The sequence below is a fragment of the Typopeltis vanoorti genome, chromosome 10 (genome assembly GCF_054136105.1).
Source record: "Typopeltis vanoorti isolate ZY-2024b chromosome 10, IOZ_Tvanoo_1.0, whole genome shotgun sequence".
Lineage (NCBI taxonomy): Eukaryota > Metazoa > Arthropoda > Arachnida > Uropygi > Thelyphonidae > Typopeltis > Typopeltis vanoorti.
This window is the reverse complement of record NC_143558.1, coordinates 58,882,316-58,902,308: the sequence shown is the minus strand read 5'-3', so window position 1 is coordinate 58,902,308 and position 19,993 is coordinate 58,882,316. Positions and strand designations below refer to the sequence as shown.

The window sequence follows — 19,993 nt, the reverse complement described above, 5'->3', positions numbered from 1 at the left end:
AGACTATGCAGATGATGTTGCTCAGAGATATGTTGATATCCAAAATAAACTAACCATATTGCAAGGATAATCACTGAAAGTTGGTTTGAAAATAAATCCAAACAAAATGAAATAAATGAGAATCATTTTAAATAATAACATACCAAGTACAACTGAAGAAGAAAATATTGAAACTATTTCAAATTTTGCATATCTTGGTAGTGTTTTATCCACAGATGGAGGAATGGCTAGAGATGTTGATATAAGGATTCAAAATGCAAGAAGTGCATATGCTTAACTTAGTAGATTATGAAAAATAAAAATATTTGATGCATGTATTAAATCTGTTATATGGAGTGAAACTTTGGAAGCTACAAAGGAAAATACAAAGAAAGCTAAAGCTACATTCGTAAACTGATGTCTGGAGTACACTTTGAATATGATAACCTCAAATTATTCAAAATATAACCTCAATTTATTCTTTTCCTGACGAAGACATCTGGAAAAGAATAAATCAGCAAAAAGTCAACTTGGAAATCAGAAAACAAAAATTCAAACGGATTGGAGTTACACTTGGGAAAGATCATCAAGAAATCTGCCATGTCACTGGAATGAAACTTATAAGGAAAGAGAAAGCCCAGCAATCCTGAAAATAATGAGATCAACTTTGATAGAATGTGAGAAGAGCTTTGCTGAACTAAGACTAATAGCAAGGATAAGGAGCTGATTATTAAATAAATAGGCTTTAAATTTAAATTAGGTTGGAATTTGTGAAAGAAGAATAATACAGAAGGTATGATAGTGTGGCTGCATAATACCTTGGATACATGCACTAAGATTGAAATGGTAATGACAATGTGCATGTGTGAGCGAGAGAACATGATAGCATGGAAGGGATGAACCTGAGAATAGTGAGACTGTTGTCAGATAAGAAAAGAAAAGCAATACTTGTGGCAATGGGATAAGGAATTTGGTTGATGAATCAGCTTCATCTTACTGTTTGAACTGATCATATTTCAAGAGTCCCTTGGACTCATAAGGCTGGTGGTCATCTATCATGTGTATACATTTGTGCCAGAAGAATCACTGAGATCTGACTGAGAGAAGATCCTTACAGGAGTAGAATGTGATGGGCTCACTGTATTCACTCAGGATAGAGATAGGAGGGACTGAGGAGGGATGTTACTGTTAATTGAGAATACATTCAGTAAGTTCAAGGGTGTGGTGTGAGAGAAGTTAACAGAACAAAATACTTAGCTGAGTGCAGCAACAGACTTCAGTCATCTAACAAAGACTGAAGTGTGTAGATAGGTAACCTTCAGAGATGCAAAGCTATTATTATAGGTGATTTCAGCTATGGGAATATATGCTGAAGGGAAGAGAAAGAAAGTATGCAAGATGAGGAAAATTAAAACTGATAGAATTATTTGGGGATAACTTTCTTAAGCAGTGTGTGATGGAGCTAGTTATTTACAGGGTGTTCGGGATAAATTTGACAGTTTCGTAAGGAAAAAGAAAATCTTCTTTGTATCTATTAAATTTAATGAATTGACAAAAAAACATTACAGGCAGAGTTAATTACAATACTATCAACAGGATTTACTCAAAATAACCACCATTAGCATCGATCACAGCTTCAATTCTGCTTCGGAACCTCGAACAAGCTGATGCTACAGTCTCCCTGGGAAGGGCCGCAAAAACTGTTTTAATTTTATCCATTAACTGGGCTTTTGTATTACTGGAAGTGCGATTGGTGTCTTTTTCAACTGCGCCCCATACAAAATAATCCATGGGGTTAAGGTCTGGGGAGTTTGGAGGCCAAACATTTGGACTGGTGAAGTCGTAGAAATTTTCAGACAACCATTTTTGACTTTTCCCAGAGGTGTGGCAAGGGGCCGAATCCTGCTGCCATACATACGGCCTACCATTGGCTACCCTTGTTATCCAGGGCTTGACTACAGTTAGCAACTCCACGAACAAAGCCCGAATTCCAATGCCAGGGTTCTTCAACACCTGTTCCTGCAGATTTGCGAGGAATTCTGCTGTACGAACGCAATCAGATCGTCTGCTAGGGATCTTTCTTCTTGCTACATCCTCGTAGTCACCATTGCAAGTCTCTAGTTCATGCCTGATTGTTTTTACTGTATTCAGGGAGCATTGGGCAGCAGTCGTAATATCCTTATTTTGATGGCGGGCACAAATCATCATGATACAAGTTATTCTCTTCCATGATTCAGGTGGGTTCCAGCTATCCATCCTTTCTGACATCTTGTATATGAATGAAGAAGGGTCCAAACTTTTAAATGAAGAGAAGTGTGTGTTAATACATGTAACTTACGGAAAAATATAATTAATTATAAATATGTCAAATTTATCCTGAACACCCTGTAATAATAAAAATATTGGATCTACTAATAGCATCTGCTAATCTTTATATAAATGAGGTAGCAATTTTGCCTCCAATTAGAGAGAAAGAAGAGAGTTATGCAGTTTTAATTTGCAAGATGGCAAATCATGCAAATATGAAAGAAAAAAGAAAAAAAGAATATATATGGAACTGTAGGGTGAGTAATTGTGACAGATTGGAAAAAAGGCAGCTTGAAGCAGTGACTAAGATAAAATAACTGCATAATAGAAGAATCTGCAGTGCATGGGAGGGTGGTCATATGATATGTGAAGGAGCTACAGATGACTGCATCCTCTAGAGGCAGCAAAATAAATCACATGGGAGATGAACAGATAGGACTTTTGATGCAAAAGCTGCATAAAAAGAAAACATTGTGGATTCAATACAAGGGAAGAGGTTATAACCAGGCCCCAGAGCAATATAAAAAAACTAGGTTGGGTGGGGGGGGTGACAGTGGCAGAGGAATGCAAAACTGGATTATTATTTTATTTATTTATTTTGTATGATGATACACCATCATGGGCCCCTTTTACAGGGAGGTATAGTACCATCTCAATCCCTTCCCCTTCATTTTTTATCTGCATAGCTGACAAATCAGGCCTATGGCTGGAAGGGGCCATCTTAAGTATTCCTGACTGTAATCTACATTCACAAGGCCAGTTTGCCTGTTCTGGGGGATGAAAAACCCAAGTTTCTGTATGAAAAAAATCCCTACCTTCGTATGAGACCAGCTAACTTACCTTTCATCGAAAGAAACCAGATAAAGGTTCCTCATGTCACAGATGGAAATTGAACCCAGGTATTTCTGACCAAAGGGCTTTGTCTTAACCAACTGAGGTATGGAAGCTCTTTGGATTATTATGAAAATAAGTTAGAAGAACCAAACCAAGGAAAATCTGAAAAAATATTATTGCTATTTGGCAAGTACAAGGAAGAATGACCATAGAAGAGTAAACCTTGTGAATGCAGATAGGAAAGTATCACGTACTAAAAATAGCTGAAATGTTAAGTGTCAATTTAATAAGGTACACATTCCATTCAGACTCATTATCTCTCTGGATGCTAAGGACAACTGCATGAAAGAATAGAAGTAGATAAGTTAGAGGTATCATAGCTGTTCCAAGAGCTTGACACAGCAGTAGAATATGTGGAATTAGCATGGATGCTGAAAGAATTAACAATACCCTTGATGTGGTTGTAACTCAAGTCTCACATGTGTGATTCCCAATGAGCGAAAGGAGAGCAAGATTCCATTATATGCAGGTGGAGCTACACTAATACAACAAATTATAGACCAGATAATATCTCTGGTATGATTATCGGGGTACTATAGAGGGAAGGTTAGAAATTGCATCCAAAGGTTGGTAGATAAAAAAGAAAAAACTGTGGAGGGAATTTAAAGAAAGGGGTGACCTGCAGGCTAACAAACGGTATAAAGTGCAGGCCAGAAGGGTAACGAGTGTGGTAAAAAAAGCAAAAGCGGATTATGAAAGGAAACTAGCTATGCAAGCTAAAGAGAATCCCAAACAGTTCTTTCAATATGCTGCAAGCAAGGAAAAAACTGTACAATGCAAAATGATTTTAAGGAGGTCACTGAATCAGTCGATATAGTGGAGTTACTGAGCGAGCACTTTGCAAAAGTATATCATCCAGGTGGTGACATTGCAAAAATAAAGGAACCATTAGTTTATATCGGAATTGTAATGAATGAAGTGGAGGTGAATAATCTATTATAGAACATTAATGTGAATACATCTGTGGGATTGGATGGTATACCGGCACGGGTCTTGCGTGAAGCGGCTAAGGAATTATCAGTGCCCTTGACCATGTTGTTTAATCTGAGTCTCGGTTCTGGTTTAGTCTCGAAGGTGTAGAAAGAGGGGAAAATAGTTTCACTGCATAAAGGAGAATCCAAGACTATGGTTGCAAATTACCGACCGATCAGCATATCAGGAGTCGTTGTCAAGGTCATGTAGAAAGTAGTCAATGGAAAAATACAGGAATGGATTGATGAAAAGGAGATACTGTACGGGGGACAGCATGGCTTTGTGAAGGGTAGATCATGCCTCAGTAACTTGCTCAAGTTTTATAACAGGGTGACGGCTGAACTGGATAAGGATAATGGGTTTACAGTGATACAGCTGGACCTGGCAAAGGCGTTTGACAGGATACCACATGGAATTCTAATCATAAACTACAACATATGGGAATGGATATAGGGTTGGTGAGATGGATAGGTGGGTGGTTGATGGAGAGATATCAAAGAGTAGTTTATTCAGGAGTAGAGTCCAAAAGATAGCCTGTGACTAGTGTGCCACAGGGTTCTGTTCTTGGACCACTGCTGTTTAATTTGTTCATTAACGATATAGGGAAGGAGCTAAGAGGAACGGTTCATTTGTTCGTTGATGATGCAAAGTTGGGTAGGACAATAGTGAATGCAGAAGGTGTCAAAATCTTGCAGGATGATTTCGATAGATTGGAGGTCTGGGCTAAGGAGAATGGATGTCAATTTAATGTGACAAAATGTAAGGTTATGCATTTTGGGGATGAAAAGATTAGCAGCAGTATACCACATTGGTGGAACTGTACTTCAGGAGATTGATGAGGCCAATCTCCTGAAGACTTGGGAGTGTTGGTGGATATGGAGATGAAGTTTAGGCGGCACATTGCAAAAGTGGCTAAATCAGCTCATCAACTCACTTGGTTGTTAAAAAATACTTTGATGAGCAGAGACAAGCAAGTTATTGTTCCTCTGTACCGAGCCTTGATAAGACCTCATCTCGACTACTGTGCCCAGATTTGATCACCTAGGTTCCTTCTTGGTGGGGAGGAGGTGGAGAGGATCCAGAGGCGAGTGACTAAGATGATAGTGGGTCTATGGAATGAACCATATGAGAACAGGTTGAAGATTTGTGGGTTGCAGAAATTGGTTGATAAGCAGAAGAGAGGAGATGTGATTGAGACATTCAAATTGCTAAAAGGTTTCTGTAGGATTAATTCAGAGGATATTTTTGAGATCAGGACTGGTGGTGGTGGGAGAACTAGGGGACACCTATGGAAGCTGAGCAGGGGTGTTAGAGCTGGGTTCTTTACTTTTATAATGGTAAATGAGTAGAATAAGCTGCCAGAGTCTGTTGTGGGTGCTATGACGGTGAGTGAGTTCACGGCACAGTATGATAGATACTGTGAGAATGTCGTATAGTTGTGTGGACATGATGTTTAGGGCCTCCCTCGATGAGTCTAAGGACGCCCTGGAGTCGCCCGTAATAATAATAATAAATAATAATGATATGGCACTGTAATACTCACCATGGGATTTCATGGTTTTGTTAATGGTAGGTCTTGCTTTCTCACTCTCCTCACATTCTATAATGGATTGACAACAGAACTGAATAAGATGAATGTATATACCATTATATTTCTGGATTTTGCCAAGGCATTTAAAAGGTGTTGGAAGTTTTTTCCACTTGGGTTAGACTGTAATAAATTTAGTTTAATCCTTCATCCAAGTGTAAGCAAACAAAGTTTGCACCTGAAGTATCTTCAAGACTGAGGCAACGCATGGTAAAGGTGGACTAAGCTCTCATCACTTGTCTTAGTATCCCCCATAATGCAGAGCACATCTTGTGGACATATATAATGCTTTGCATTAAAGGAAGGGCCACTACTCAGGCCGGTTTCGACCTTTATTGAGGTCTCGTCAGTGGGAGCCAGACCCAAAGGTGGTGATACTAAGGTGAAAGTAATGGAGAAGTCATATTTACAAGTTGCCAAAAGGTGTCTCTCACCTTATTATTAAATTACTCTGGATTTAGAGAAAGTTGTTGGAAGTTTTTTTTTTCCCAACATCTTTCTCTAAATCCAGAGCAATTTAATGATAAGGTGAGACACCTTTTGGCAATTCATATAGGTAAATATGACTTCTACCTTAGTATCACCACCTCTGGGTCTGGCTCCTACTGACGAGACCTCAATAAAGATCAAAACCAGTCTGGGTTTTGACCTTTATTGTCATATATAATGCTATGCATTATATATGTCTGCAAGGAGATGTGTTTTGCATTATGGGAGATACTAAGACAAGCGATAAGAGCTTAGTCTATCTTTACCACGAGTTGCCTCAGTCCTGAAGATACTTCAGGTGCAAACTTTGTTTCTAACACTTGGATAAAGGATTAAACTAAATTTAGCATTTAAAAGGATTTCATATGATAGATTATTATACAAACTCAAAGAGATGAGTATGCAAAATAGGCTTGTGATATGAATAGGAGAGCAGCTAATGACAAGTGCTGAGTCTAAGTGATGAAGGGTAACTTGGTGGTGTGCCATACATTTCTGTACTTTGGCCATTGTTGATTAGCTTGGATGTTAATGATATTGGAGATGGCCTAGACGGTCACATATCTGCTGATGATGTTAAGTCAAGTCATGTGATAAGATCCCTGCAAGATCAATTCTCTCATCAGAGAGACTAATTCTGTCTTCAAAGATTAATTAACCAATTTAATGTTGTTAAGGCAAGACCATGAATTCTGGACTGAAGACATTACAAGCAGAGTATTATATGAATGAAATTTGCTGCAAGTAGTCACAGAAGAATTGATTAGAGAATAATTCTTATTTGTTTAATGTAACCGAATTTTGTTTTGTATGTATACACATGTGCATGCACACACCCACAAGCAAATATATAAACTTCATACTGTTTTAATTTAGAACTCAAAGTAATATTGATGCTTTATAGAGCTTTTGAAGCCTTCTTTTCACAAAGTGTCAGTAAATTCATTTGCAAAATTGAATTTTTTTAATATTATATATTCATGCCTTTTTATTCTCTAGCATTCATATGGAGTCAAGAAGAGCACCAAAATATGGGTTCATGGTGTTTTGTAAGACCAAGATTTGAAAATCTTCTTAACTGTAAGGTAAGATATATTTATTTTGTAAAGCATGATAAAGCATGACCTGATTATGTGTTAAGGATGCATCTCTGGTAAGAGCGTTATCTATTATATAATAATAGATAAAACAGAAAATTATAAATTATAATCTTAATAAAATTATAACAGAAAATTGGTATCAGGAGAGTTCTTTGAAAAGGCAATTAATAGAATGAACAATTCACTGAAAATTTTAACTTTTCAGAAATGTTATGATAAAAGTGATCCATTTAGAACAAATATTGAACCATGCAGAGTGAGAAAACAATGCTACTTTAATAGGGAATAATTATAGAACAATATGGTTTATTATTGTCTTTCTTGTCCGATAACTATGTCATTTCTGTTCGTGGGACTGATTTGCCTGTTTCTGGGAGGAAAAGCCCAGCCTATGTGGGCTCCATTATTATTGTTGTTACTAGTAGTAATATGCAACTTCAATACAGCAATTATTATGGGATGAATAAAAGTTTCAAATAGCGAATCTGAATCAGATTCACTATTTAAAACTTTTACAAAAAAATGTCGAACCATTCCAGTTTTCAGTTCAGCTATATTCGGGGCAATAAAGAAATAATGTGTCCAAATTATGTATTACAATAACTCTCTAACTTAGCGGAATTAGTAGAAGTTGTCGGTACAAGAAGCTGTCTGCACAGTTCAGTTTTTCTAAATGGGTTCACTTTTATCATAACATCTTAGGAAAAAAGTTTCAAAATGATATTAGCAATTCCGCTTTGGCTGGATCAATTTAATGAAATTTTAGTTAAATTTTTGGTGAATTGTTTTTTCGATGAATTTTCATGGAACCAGAAAATTATCATTTAAGCATTAAAAATTATCTCCTCTATGTAGGGCACCTGTTCACATATGGGGAATCTCCCAGTGATGGAACAGGCCTTTTCATTCTTCACCTTAATCTCTTCCCATATTCTTTGTTCTGCTTCTGAGTTTCTTTTACTCTTATTTTCCAGATCACCATTACTGCTATTCTGGTAGTCCCACACTACTCTGGCCCTTGCTTCAGCAAGACAGGCACATCACAAGTGCCAATAATATGTGTTATGAAACCAAAACTAATAATATATTAACATAGAGAAATAATTGTAAAAATATTCATAATTATAAATTATGATTAGATATCAGGTTAATGAACTGAATTCAGGATTGGCTGTCTGATAGGTATCAGAAACTTGTGTATGGGGGCACTATCAAAGAGGCAGTAGGTTATAAGGGGTCAAACAGGGCTCAGCACTGGGACCAGTATTGTTTAACCTTTATATCAATGACATTGTCAGTGGATTACAAAGGAATATTTACTTGTTTGCAGATGATGTGAAACTGGGAAGGGTTATTAGTAATAGTGCAGATGTAGTAAGAGGATTTGAATAAACTGAACAGATGGGCAAATGAATAGGGGGTGTCAGTTGAATGCAGCAAAATGTAAAATCTTGAAGTTTGGAATATTTCAATGGGAGGCTGCATTCTCTGTTGGAGGAACTGCACTAGAGGAAGTAGGGTAAGCAAGAGATCTGGGGGGGGGGGGGGGGAGTGGCGATTGATTGAAACCTGAAATTCAGAGAACATGTTGCAAAGGTAGTGAAGATAACCCCAAAGGATTGCTGCAGTACTGAGAAGGATGCTGACCTATAGAGATAATAGTTGTCATTCCATTGTATAAAGCCCTGATCAGAAGACCACACTTGAACTAGTGTTCTCAAATTTGGTCCCCAGGATTTGAAGAGGAAAATTAATTGTGGAAAGGATGAAGAGGTAAATAACAAAGATGGTATCAAGACTGTACAATGTTAGTTAAGAAGATAGGCTGAGGGAATGTGGACTACAGACTTTGGCAGGTAGAAGAAGGAGAGGTGATATGATTGAAACTTTTCAACTGTTGAGAGGTGGTTACAGAGCTGACACCGGGGAGTTCTTTTGCTTGGTGGAACAGAGGGATGGAGCGAGGACAAGGGTCCCTGGACATTATGAAAGGCAGCTGTGAGCAAGAGGGTGAGGAGTGGTTTCTTTGCATGGAGGGTGGTTAAACCATGGATTGCATTGTCTGATAGAGTGGTGAGAGCACAAAGGTCAAGGAGCAGTAGATAGACTTTGTCTTTTCCAGGATGTGCCTCCCATGATGAATCTTTTGACTCCATGGATGCCTGAATTATAATAATAATAATAATATAGAGGCTAATGATTTCACATCAGTTGCCTTAGTATCCCATAATGTATATCCCATTATACATGTCTGTAATAGTATTACGGACATGTATAATGCTAAGTATTACATGAAGGATCACTACCAGACCTGTTTCAACCTTTATTGAGGTGAAAAAGTAAAGGGGTGCTCATCATAGGCCTAGAGTATTTAGTATAGGGGTGAAAAAGACCCTGATAGAATTAGGAGAAAGAAAAGACAGATAGATAGTATGTAAGACAGATAGAGAAAAGGCCTTGACTCTTTTATATCATTATATAGCCAAAGGCTATCAGTTTTCCTTTTTCACCAATCTCATGTAGATGAACAACCGAAAGACCAATTAGCCTTATCTGAGTTAGCCTTCTCTGCCTGGGATTGCTCTCCAGTCATCCCTGCAATTGACCATAAGTCCACATTGAATTAAGAGGATGGAACTATTTATAAAAAAATCTCTCATAGCAAAAATAGACAGAATTTTCTCTCTCCCTGGTGAATATTGCATATTGTGGATGGTCTACACCACCTAGCCAAAAACTTGATATCTCCAAATGCTTCTTTCTAAATAAAAAAATAATCTTGCTGAATAATAAAATTTCCACAATACAATATTATAAAGCATTTGGATGTCGTATTGCTAGTTTTCAAATTCATGTTTCTTTCTAACCTTCTATAAATGGTATTTTAATTCGTTAATTATAAAAATCACAATTCTCTTTCCATTGCTGACAGGTGGTGGGTACTGCAAAAAAAAACCTGTTTTGTTGTAAGTAATGGAATGCTCAACGTTTACATCAGGGCAGGGCAGCTGTAAAATGCGTATTCGACTGTTTCCAATCGGTAACGGCTGTCACACATTGGATCTCTGATGTTAAAGTACTTCCATTTGATGGTATTGACTGGAATGTGACCATATGCAAATCTCCAAGCAAGATCCCTCCTATTAGGATATATTTGGAACTTCAATAAGTTATGAAACAAAGTGTCATTGTCAGTACCCAACTGCAACAAAAGAGATTAAATATTTCTTTATGCCAAAAAGATATTTTTTTTTTTAATGGAAAGAATGTCAATGCCAGAGTGTTGTAGCAGTCTTAGAGTTAAGCACAGAATATTGTAGTATTCAGAAACAATCTCAGCTTTTGGACCTTTATAATAATTCATTTCAAACAGGGGAAGATGAAAACCCAGTTAGTATAGGAGAAAATCTGCACATGTGTGATTGGTCTGCAATATTTTATGGATTGCTTAAATATCGGAATTTTAAGACAGGAAGCTGAAATCCTCCATGCTTCGTTGAAGAAATTCCCTTTTAACTTCTTGGTATTGGCTGAACTAAAAAAATGGCACAGGCTTACTGTATAATTGCTTTTCTTCAGCTTCTGTGATGTCTGTAATATCTATTATGTACAACTGAGCAGAGAAGATTATGGTTTTGAGTAATATGGCTGGACATGTCTTCACCATGAATGCAGATTTGAGTGATAGTCCTTTCTTTGTGGAATTTGGTGAATTGTCTATTGAAGAATGCAGCTGAAGGGCTAGCTACTAAGTGCTTCTGTATTCTTATCTTAAAATTTCTTTCTTCTACTTGTTTCTGCATTTCCACTTGTTGGAAGATTTTTCACATGGTTATACTATAAAAATCTTCCAACAACTTTCTGTAATCCAGAGTATTTTAGTAATATGATCTGACACCTTTTGGCTACTCGTATATGAAAATATGACTTCTGCATTACTTCAACCTTAGTATCACCTCTGGGTCTAGCTCCCACTGATGAGACCTCAATTAAGGTTAAAACCAGTGTGGGTAGTGATCCTTCCCATAATGCATAGCATTATACATGTCCACAAGGAGATGTGCTTTGCATTATGGGATAGATACTAAAACAAGTTCTGTGAAGTCATTAGCTTCTTTATACAAGTTCCCGCAGTCCTGAAAATAGTTCAGATGCAAACTTGTTTGCTAACACTTGGATAAAGGATAAAACAAAGGATATAATTTCTTGATATCTTTAATTTATTGCCTTTCATTTGCTACATTATATACCATTGCATTGGTTTGCTATGAACCAGCTTCTCTCTTTATACAAGTCTTTCAACTTTTTTTTCTTTTCAGGAAAGCCTGTTCCTTTCCCCATTCAGTCATATTCTGTTTTACTGATTGTTTGAATTTTAACCACATATCCCATTTCCAGGTAACATTATTCCAATTTGAACAAAGTGTCTGGAATTTGGTTGAAAAGATCAATGGAAAATTTGGTGGAAGTCTCAATGGTCCAATTGATCTCTACTTGTTCCATGCAGTGGAAGTTAAGTAGATCTGGATTATGATCTGACATATTGATGTCAAGGTGTTTTACCTAAATTTGGGGTTTGAGATACTGATTAGCAGTAAGTCTGATTTCTATACAACTGAAACATTTAGATTTGGGGGCAGTTTCCACCCAAGTGATCATATGAACCAAAATGCAGGCACTGCTTCTGTACTCCTGGATAATTTACCATAACTCGGGTTGTACCGATGTTGACAAAATTTGGTACAGGTGTCTTCATACCCATTGTGATGAAGGTGACCTCACCAGAAAACCAGTTTAAATCTTATAAACCCTGATAAACCCTTTCATATGTTATTAGTTTTATCCCATTTTGAGAATGTCTGTATAAGAATTTCATTACTGTTCTCTGTATATTCCATTGGAAATCTTTTGATTTTTACTGCTTTAACCTGGCTTCCCACCATTACAGGAATTACTGTGCTGCCTTCGAAAGTAAAACCCTGTAATTGTTTATCCCTTGTTTCCACATATCTAACTACAATTAAACATTTCCTTCTGCATTACACGGTGAAAGAATAAATTTTACTAGTACCAACTATCTCTTTTAAAACCTTAGTCACCCATCTCACATCCTAGTATTTCAAATTCTTAGAGTTTGTAGCCTTGGAGGAATTGGTACCATTATCTCAGGTGGGGAAAAAGACTAAAACCTCTGCATTTGAATTGTATGAGAAAAAACCTTTCAGTCATAAGACTGAGAATTAAATAATCCTGTGATATAGAAATAATTCTACACCACCAGCAAATACTCTACTATTTGAGCTACTATAAAATGGTGGCCATGATACTGCCAAAAGTAATCCCATAATGCAGATATTAACTGCACTAGCACCAGTAAAATAAAATCAAAGTGAAAAACAAATGAAAGAAAACCAGTCTTCAATGGAAGCCAGACCCAGAAACACCAAGGTTGAAGTAATGTAGAAGTCATATTTCCATATACAAATAGCTATAAGGTGTCACAACTTATTACTAAAATACTCTGGATTAGAGATAGATGTCGAAAGTTTTTTACTTGGTTATACTATAAATTAAAAATGCCAAAAAATTATATTCTTGATTTCATCCTTTATCCAATGTATGCTAACAAAGTTTTCACATGAAGGCACTTCATGACTGGGCTACTTGTCATTTCGAGTAGCCATAAGGTGTGACACCTTTTGGCTACTCGTATATGGAAATATGATTTCTGCATTACTTCAACCTTGGTATCATTTCTGGGTCTAGCTCCCACTGAAGAGACCTCAGTAAATGTCAAACCGGTCTAGGTAGTGACCCTTCCATTAATGCTCATCATTGTACATCTCTGTAAGGATATGTGCTTTTCATTATGGAATACTAAGGCAACTGATGTGAAGTCATTAGCCTCTATATACAAGTAGCCCACTCATGAAATGACTTTTTATTATTATTATTATTATTATTATTATTATTATATGACATGTTCAGGGAGTCCAATGACTTGAGGGAGGGCACTTACTCTACAATTCTCTGCCTCCACGACTCAATTCACCAACCAACTACATTGAACCACAACTACAATCATTGTCTACACCACCACCACCACCACTCGTATTTTCAAAGACAATTGCAAACATCCATGCCCACAGTGAGATTTGAACCAGCAGCCTTTTGGCTGAACTTCCAGGTATGTAGAAACATCCCACCTTGTGTTTTATCTTGTTAGCCTCCACTTCACACCATATACCTCAAACTTGGTGCTACACAGGACATTATTGCTTTCATGTGTTTCTGTCCTAACTGGACTTATGTCATCTGATATTAGTAGTAATCCCCTCTCCTCTCCTGTCTCTTCTCTCATTCCAACTCTGAGATCCCAGTTTCACTAATGCCAACAATTTTGACCAACATATTCACTGAAGCAACAAACTTAACTGCTTTGTTTCTAATACTCCTGACATTTGTGTATAGACATAACAAGTTACCATCTCAATTTTTATTATATACTTAAACCTACATTCTTCTTGGCTCAGCTCGGTTTTCTCTTTTTCCCTTCCCATGCAAACACTCAAAATGCTCCAATCCATTCAGCAGATTCGTAATCATTCTCGTTGGCATTCATATCACAATTTTGTCTACAAATCCGAGCTGCACTTGCATACATATTCTCAATGTTCCTTCCAAGATGATTTAATTTCCCAGACTCTGTGCATTAAGTCTCATTCCAATAAATGATTTCTCTAGGCACATGATGCCAAAGTGATTCAAGTGCAGGCCATCCCTTTTTATACAAATATTTTCTACCACCAAACTCACTCTATAGATCCAAAAACTCACACCCATTTTTTCTACATAGCCTGTGGATTGAATCATTTGCTAATTCTACCATAATAGCCCCCCCATGATGATGGCTGATACTGTAGAACCTTATTCAGGAAAGTATCTATAGAAGAGAGATAGGGAAGAAACCAAACATCTCTGAGAGGATAAATAGTGTGAATCTATAAAAGAAGGATAATTAATTATGAGAGAAGTTTTCTGAAAGAAGAATTTCAAGAGAAGGATAATTAATTAATTATCCTTCTCTGTATTCTTCTCTCTAGTATATAACTGCTTTATTCATTTTTTACACATCTGTGATGGAAATAACCAGAGGAAGAGTACAATTTAAAATTTTAAAAATTAAATTATATTCAAAAAAGTTTTATAATGAAACAAAATGAAAAATGATGCAAAAAATTAACTACACCAGTTGCTACTTTATGGTCCTGTTATCATTCTGTCCACTAGTCAGATTTTCTTGCGTTAGGGTTCTGTCATCTTGTTCTGATGTTCTATATCTGAATTTTATATCCAACGTGGATGGCTCTTACAGACTCTTGGAATTGCTAATCCATCATTCTTAAGATTCAAATAATGAATCAGCATCTCTCACACTTCTTTGAATTTTTTTCACACCAAAGTTTGATGGAGAGACTTGGTGTCTTTTCAGTTAATTCTGTGACACATTTGGAATGTATTATCAGAAAGGCCTCTTTTACCATAATGAAGGAATTTAATGTTGTTTGTGTTCATCTTTTCTTATTGGTATTGTGCATTCTTTTTCCTCCATATAGGGTAAGTTGCAGATGCACTAGATTTTGTTAAACCCCTTAGTGAGCAAGGTATGGAGAGGATCTTTAGATAAGCCAAGTATGCTTTTTAATTTTGTGAGAGGTTTGAATGTTACCTTGAGATTGTAGTTATGCAGTATTTTATCTTATTTCCAATATTCCCTTGATGTACAGGATGGTTATGGCATATTTGTAATCTTTTTTTATCTTTAGTAGCATTATTGTGAAGGAACCTATGAACTTTGTTGTTGTTGCCATTCTTTATAAAGGTTTCTCTTATAATTTCATATTCCTTCTTCATTGCTTGCTCATAAGAGCAGATCATTAGAGCTTTATGTTTGGTGGGGGGGGGGATAACTGATGACCCTTGTTTTTGTGTTGGTATGAGTCGTGTATGTATTGGCCTGTGTGTGTGTGTGTATATTGGTTTATAGTAGACCTTGAAGAAAAGGCAGCCTGAGGAAGCTGTGAAAATTTCTGTCAAGAAAAGGAAGAGTCATGGTTTTCAATCTTGATAGTAAATTGGACACATTTTGTGTTTGTTTTGCTGACTTAAGAGCATATTTAAGATTTGGTGGCCAAACAGAAACTATACATCAAATTTCTGAGCTAAACTTTGGACTTTAGACTTGCTGAGTGTAGAGTTCAATGCTCAAATCATCCATGTAAAAGTTAGTAATGGAGGGGGAAATTGTTGAGCCAATATCTGTACCTTCATTTTGTAGGCTGAAATTATTTTGCCTCTTGAATAACCAGCATGGAGTACGTGGACAAAGAAGGCCATGATTGGGATTTATATAAGAGATCAGGATTTAGTTCAATAGCTCTAGTTTTTAGAGATTTTAGGCCTGATATTTCTGCTTTGGTTGGAGATTGCTACTTTAGTGGTTTATTATAACTTAGTATATTAAATATTTCTATCCATATTTTATTGGCAGGGAGTAATATTAGACCTCTATTAGTGTGGTTGTGGTAGGTAAATTCTAATTTGCTGACTGAACTTGGTGCCATAGCACAGTTCAGACCTTTTTGCAGAAACGAGAGTTCTCTATTGTTAAGGTTGTGACTGGATAGGTTGATAACTTGGCCAATGTCTGTAGGTGGTTGGTTGCTCCTCACTTTGCTTGTTTTGTGATCGACTGCACCTTACATTGCTGGTTTGTGATTAATTGCTCTTCTGAGCATCGTGTCTGGGTTGTCTTCTACTTTCTTGTTGCTGTCTGGTTTTGATTCACAAAACTTGCTTTGCAGAGTCATCTGTAATTCTTTCAAGAATCGAAATCATTAGCTCTAATTTTAGTTAGGAAAACATTGATTTTGACCACTGCCAGATTTCTGCAGGCCTCCTGGATCTGTACTCCTAAAAAGGCTTTTTTTATACTGATAGCTGAAGGAATCAACAGCCCTAATTATCACTTAGCCAAGAAACTAGCAGCGCTGCTCAAAGAGTTGGTAGGACATTCCCCTCCTACATAAAAATAAACACTTTATAAACAAAGTTAAGAAAATCACACTCATCAGCAAAGACTTATTAGTCAGCTTTGATGTAATTGCTCTTTTCATGAATGTCCTGATCAATGACACAATTCTTCTGCAGAACAAATTTCCACCCGATATCACGGCATTTAGTGTAGTGTAGGCACAAAGTCCCTACATCATACCAAAACTTGGTTTGAAAGAAAATTCAAAGAGACTTGTTGAGATACTGATTCATCATTACACTCCCAACAAAAATGGCAGATAGCAATATCAAGAGTCTGGAAGACCCATCTACAATCCATATAGCATTCAGGTATACAGCAATCCCTCAATTAATGTACCTAATATGTTCTTTAAAAAAGGCGCATTAAGCAAAAATGCACTAATCAAATATAATAACCTATGGGAAAATGTATAATTCATTCCTCAGATTTCTTTTTTGACCCTTAATTTTTTTTATAAAAGAATTAGGGTATATCTCAGGGCCTAGCTAAAGGAAAACCCTGAAGCTGAAAGACAATAAAACATATTCAGAATATAAATTTATTATTCTGCTTCTTAACAAAGAATTGAGCTAACGTAGTTTGGTGGATTCTGTTTCTTTTTTTTCATACAACTGACAGTATGGCCCTATTGCCTCTTCTGGTTTTACTGGTTCTCTCTTCACCAGGGTCAGTCTCTAAGCATTGCTGCTTAAAAACTTTGATCGTATGAAAACTATTTTCAAATTGTTTCTGTGAAACCTCTTTGGGCTTGTCAGTGATTAAATTTTCTTCATATTCTTGAGGATCTTCCTGCTGTGCATCTAAATTTCACAGGTCGGAATCACTCAACTTCTCAGAATGAGATTTAATTAACTTAGATTCATTTGAAAAGCCTCTAAAATCATTTGCACAATGTGGAAGAATGTGCTTCCAAACGGCTCGCATATTGCTGGCAGTAATTTCATTCGACTTTTGCGACTTTATAACCAGGCTGAGATTTCTCTGATTTGGCTAGAAAAGTCTTGGAAGGCATTCGCTTCCAAAAAAACAGGCCGGTTTCATCAACATTAAATATTTGTTGATCACAATAGTCCCCTTCTTACACAATTTTCTTCAAAATCTCTGGATATCTCCTTATCTGTACTGGCAGCTTCACCTTGATTAGAACATTGTTGTATATTTCTCTTTTTGCAATGCTCAAATCACCCAGCACTAACGTGGAATTCTTCTTCTTTCCATCATTGATAGCCCTTCCAGGTTACAAAGAGACAATGCTTTTGATTTAATAAGGCCAGCGTTTTAGCGGGATCCATTTTTGGTTACAATCTTCGATCCATTTAAAAGAAGTCTCTCTGATTCAATCATTATAACACTTTGATTTTGAGTGCATGCATTTTGAACATGAAGCAGCTTTACCATTCTCTTTGTATTCAGCAGTTGATTCACCCATTTTTGTGTTCTTGTCCTATCTTTGCTCTGGACTCGCCTTGTCCATTTTTCTTTATTATTTCAAGTTTTTCTTCCAATGAGATTACTTTTCGAATCATTTTAACACTTATTTTTTGTCCACTAATTCTTTTACTCATGATTAAAGGTTAGGAAAATAATTTAAAATAAAAAAGTAAGGAAAACAATTGCACAAGATATGATCAGCAAAATGCTATGTAAAGCAGACAACATAAATTTTGGCAGTAAATTTGGAACATAGTGTACATAGAAATAGTGTAGTATGCCATTAAAAACTAACTTTGTAAAATGTTTCAAATTGGTAACTAAATTATTTCATCCTGGTGAGTGATTTTTTAAAATAATTAGGCATAAAAAATATATCTATATATTTTTTTTTAAAATCTGTAACATTTATTTTTAAGATGCATGTAGGTGCACTAATCGAATTTGGGTATCAAAAAAAATGATGCACTAATCAAAAACGCACTAATCGGGGGCGCATTAATCGAGGGATTGCTGTACAACATTGCAAAAACAAGATGATAGAACCCCGATACAAGGAAATCTGATTAGTGGACAGAACCTAAAGATAACAAGACTATAGAGTAGCAATTGATTGATGTAGTTCCACTTGTAATTTTTTGTATAATTTTCAGTTTATATTATTATAAAAAAAGTTTTGTTTTATTTATTTATTTTTTAATTTTAAATTTTACTCTTTCTCTCACCAAATGGTTAACAAAGCAGTTATACCATAACTTATGTGGATTATGATGTGGCTTGTGTTAGTGCTTACATATATATATATTCCTGACAATTATCTTGATATAGAGATCAAAATATCAAGTGTTATTTTTCTTTGTTGTAAGCAAAGTAATTACACTAACACCTCTGTTTTTGTCTCCATAATTTCTACACAGTGAATGATAACTACAGTATAAACCTGAGAGAAAGAATGTTTTAAAGTCATTTCTGTTAGTTTTATTTACAGGATGCACACATGTAAATTAGATTTAAATGTTTAATTATTAATGCAAAGTAATATAATACAGCATTAATTGAATTAAAAAACAGAAAAGTAAGAAAAAAAATGTTTATTTTGCCCATTTGATCTCCCTTATGAAATCATCAAGGAATGACTGAACAGTGAAAACCATTATTAGCAACAGTGGATTGAGAACCATCTGGATATTTTGATATTATGTCTTCCAAAAGACTTGCCTTCATATGAATCATCATCTTAGCAGAATGCACATAATCAGCAATTTTGCCATATCATAAATAGTACCAGGATGCTTTGTTTAATATTATTGGTGACTTTAAAGAAGCAGATCCTTTCACATATTCCTTTTTATGGACAGCATCCTTAACGGTTATTTTCGCCACTTATGGTGAAAGACAAACACATCCTATGGCTGGTTAGCTTTGTCCACCTTTATATTTCTTTGATTTCTTTATAATCATCCTTTGATCTGTTTCGGTATGTTTTCACGTGAATTCTTTTTTCCACTTCTATTCCTTTTTTTTTTCCAGTCATGATTATACTTTACCACAGTGCATGCATGAACCACATGGGCTGCTGCCTTGCAGACAAATGTGGAAAAGCTGTTAGATGGCATGTGATTAATTAACATTGGTGAGTTAAGTAAAATCTTTATAACTCAAAATTTTTTCCATGGTCATTACGGGATAATTTGTATAAGTTGAATTTGCATACATCAGGGATTGCTTGTGTATAAATACACATCCAACCGTTCAATTATTAGAATGATGAGTTCTGATAATTGAAGACTCACTCAGATAATTGAAGTACAATTAGATGGAGCTCTACCAGAAGCCAGTTGATATGCAAGAGTTAATTGAAGGTCAGATAAATGGTAGATTGCTGTACTTTTTTATATATTTGTATCTGAAACACTAAGCTTGCCATACATATTTGAAGTCTATAAAAAAATTTTAAAGTTACTATTTCCCTCATGACACTAGTATCATCAGAGCAAAACAGTGACTGAAAGTAAACTAAATGTACGGAATCTAATAAATGGGTAAAAATGGGTAACCATGTCTTTTCTGCCATTATGTTATGTCCTAGGGGTGACCATGGCACCAACACTAAGATCAGTATTAAATGGCAGGTAT

At 36.0% G+C, this 19,993-nt stretch overlaps 1 protein-coding gene across 3 annotated transcripts in view; it reads left to right on the top strand.

The window, feature by feature from the left end:
• The window catches only part of LOC150102443 (2-oxoadipate dehydrogenase complex component E1), a 481,556-nt gene that overhangs the window by 448,153 nt on the left and 13,410 nt on the right, over nt 1–19,993 (top strand). For all 3 annotated transcript variants that reach the window (XM_090399364.1, XM_090399362.1, XM_090399363.1), the window contains one exon: nt 7,229–7,314. In XM_090399364.1, coding sequence (XP_090255490.1) covers nt 7,229–7,314 — 86 coding nt within the window. The remainder of the gene's footprint in view (nt 1–7,228; nt 7,315–19,993) is intronic.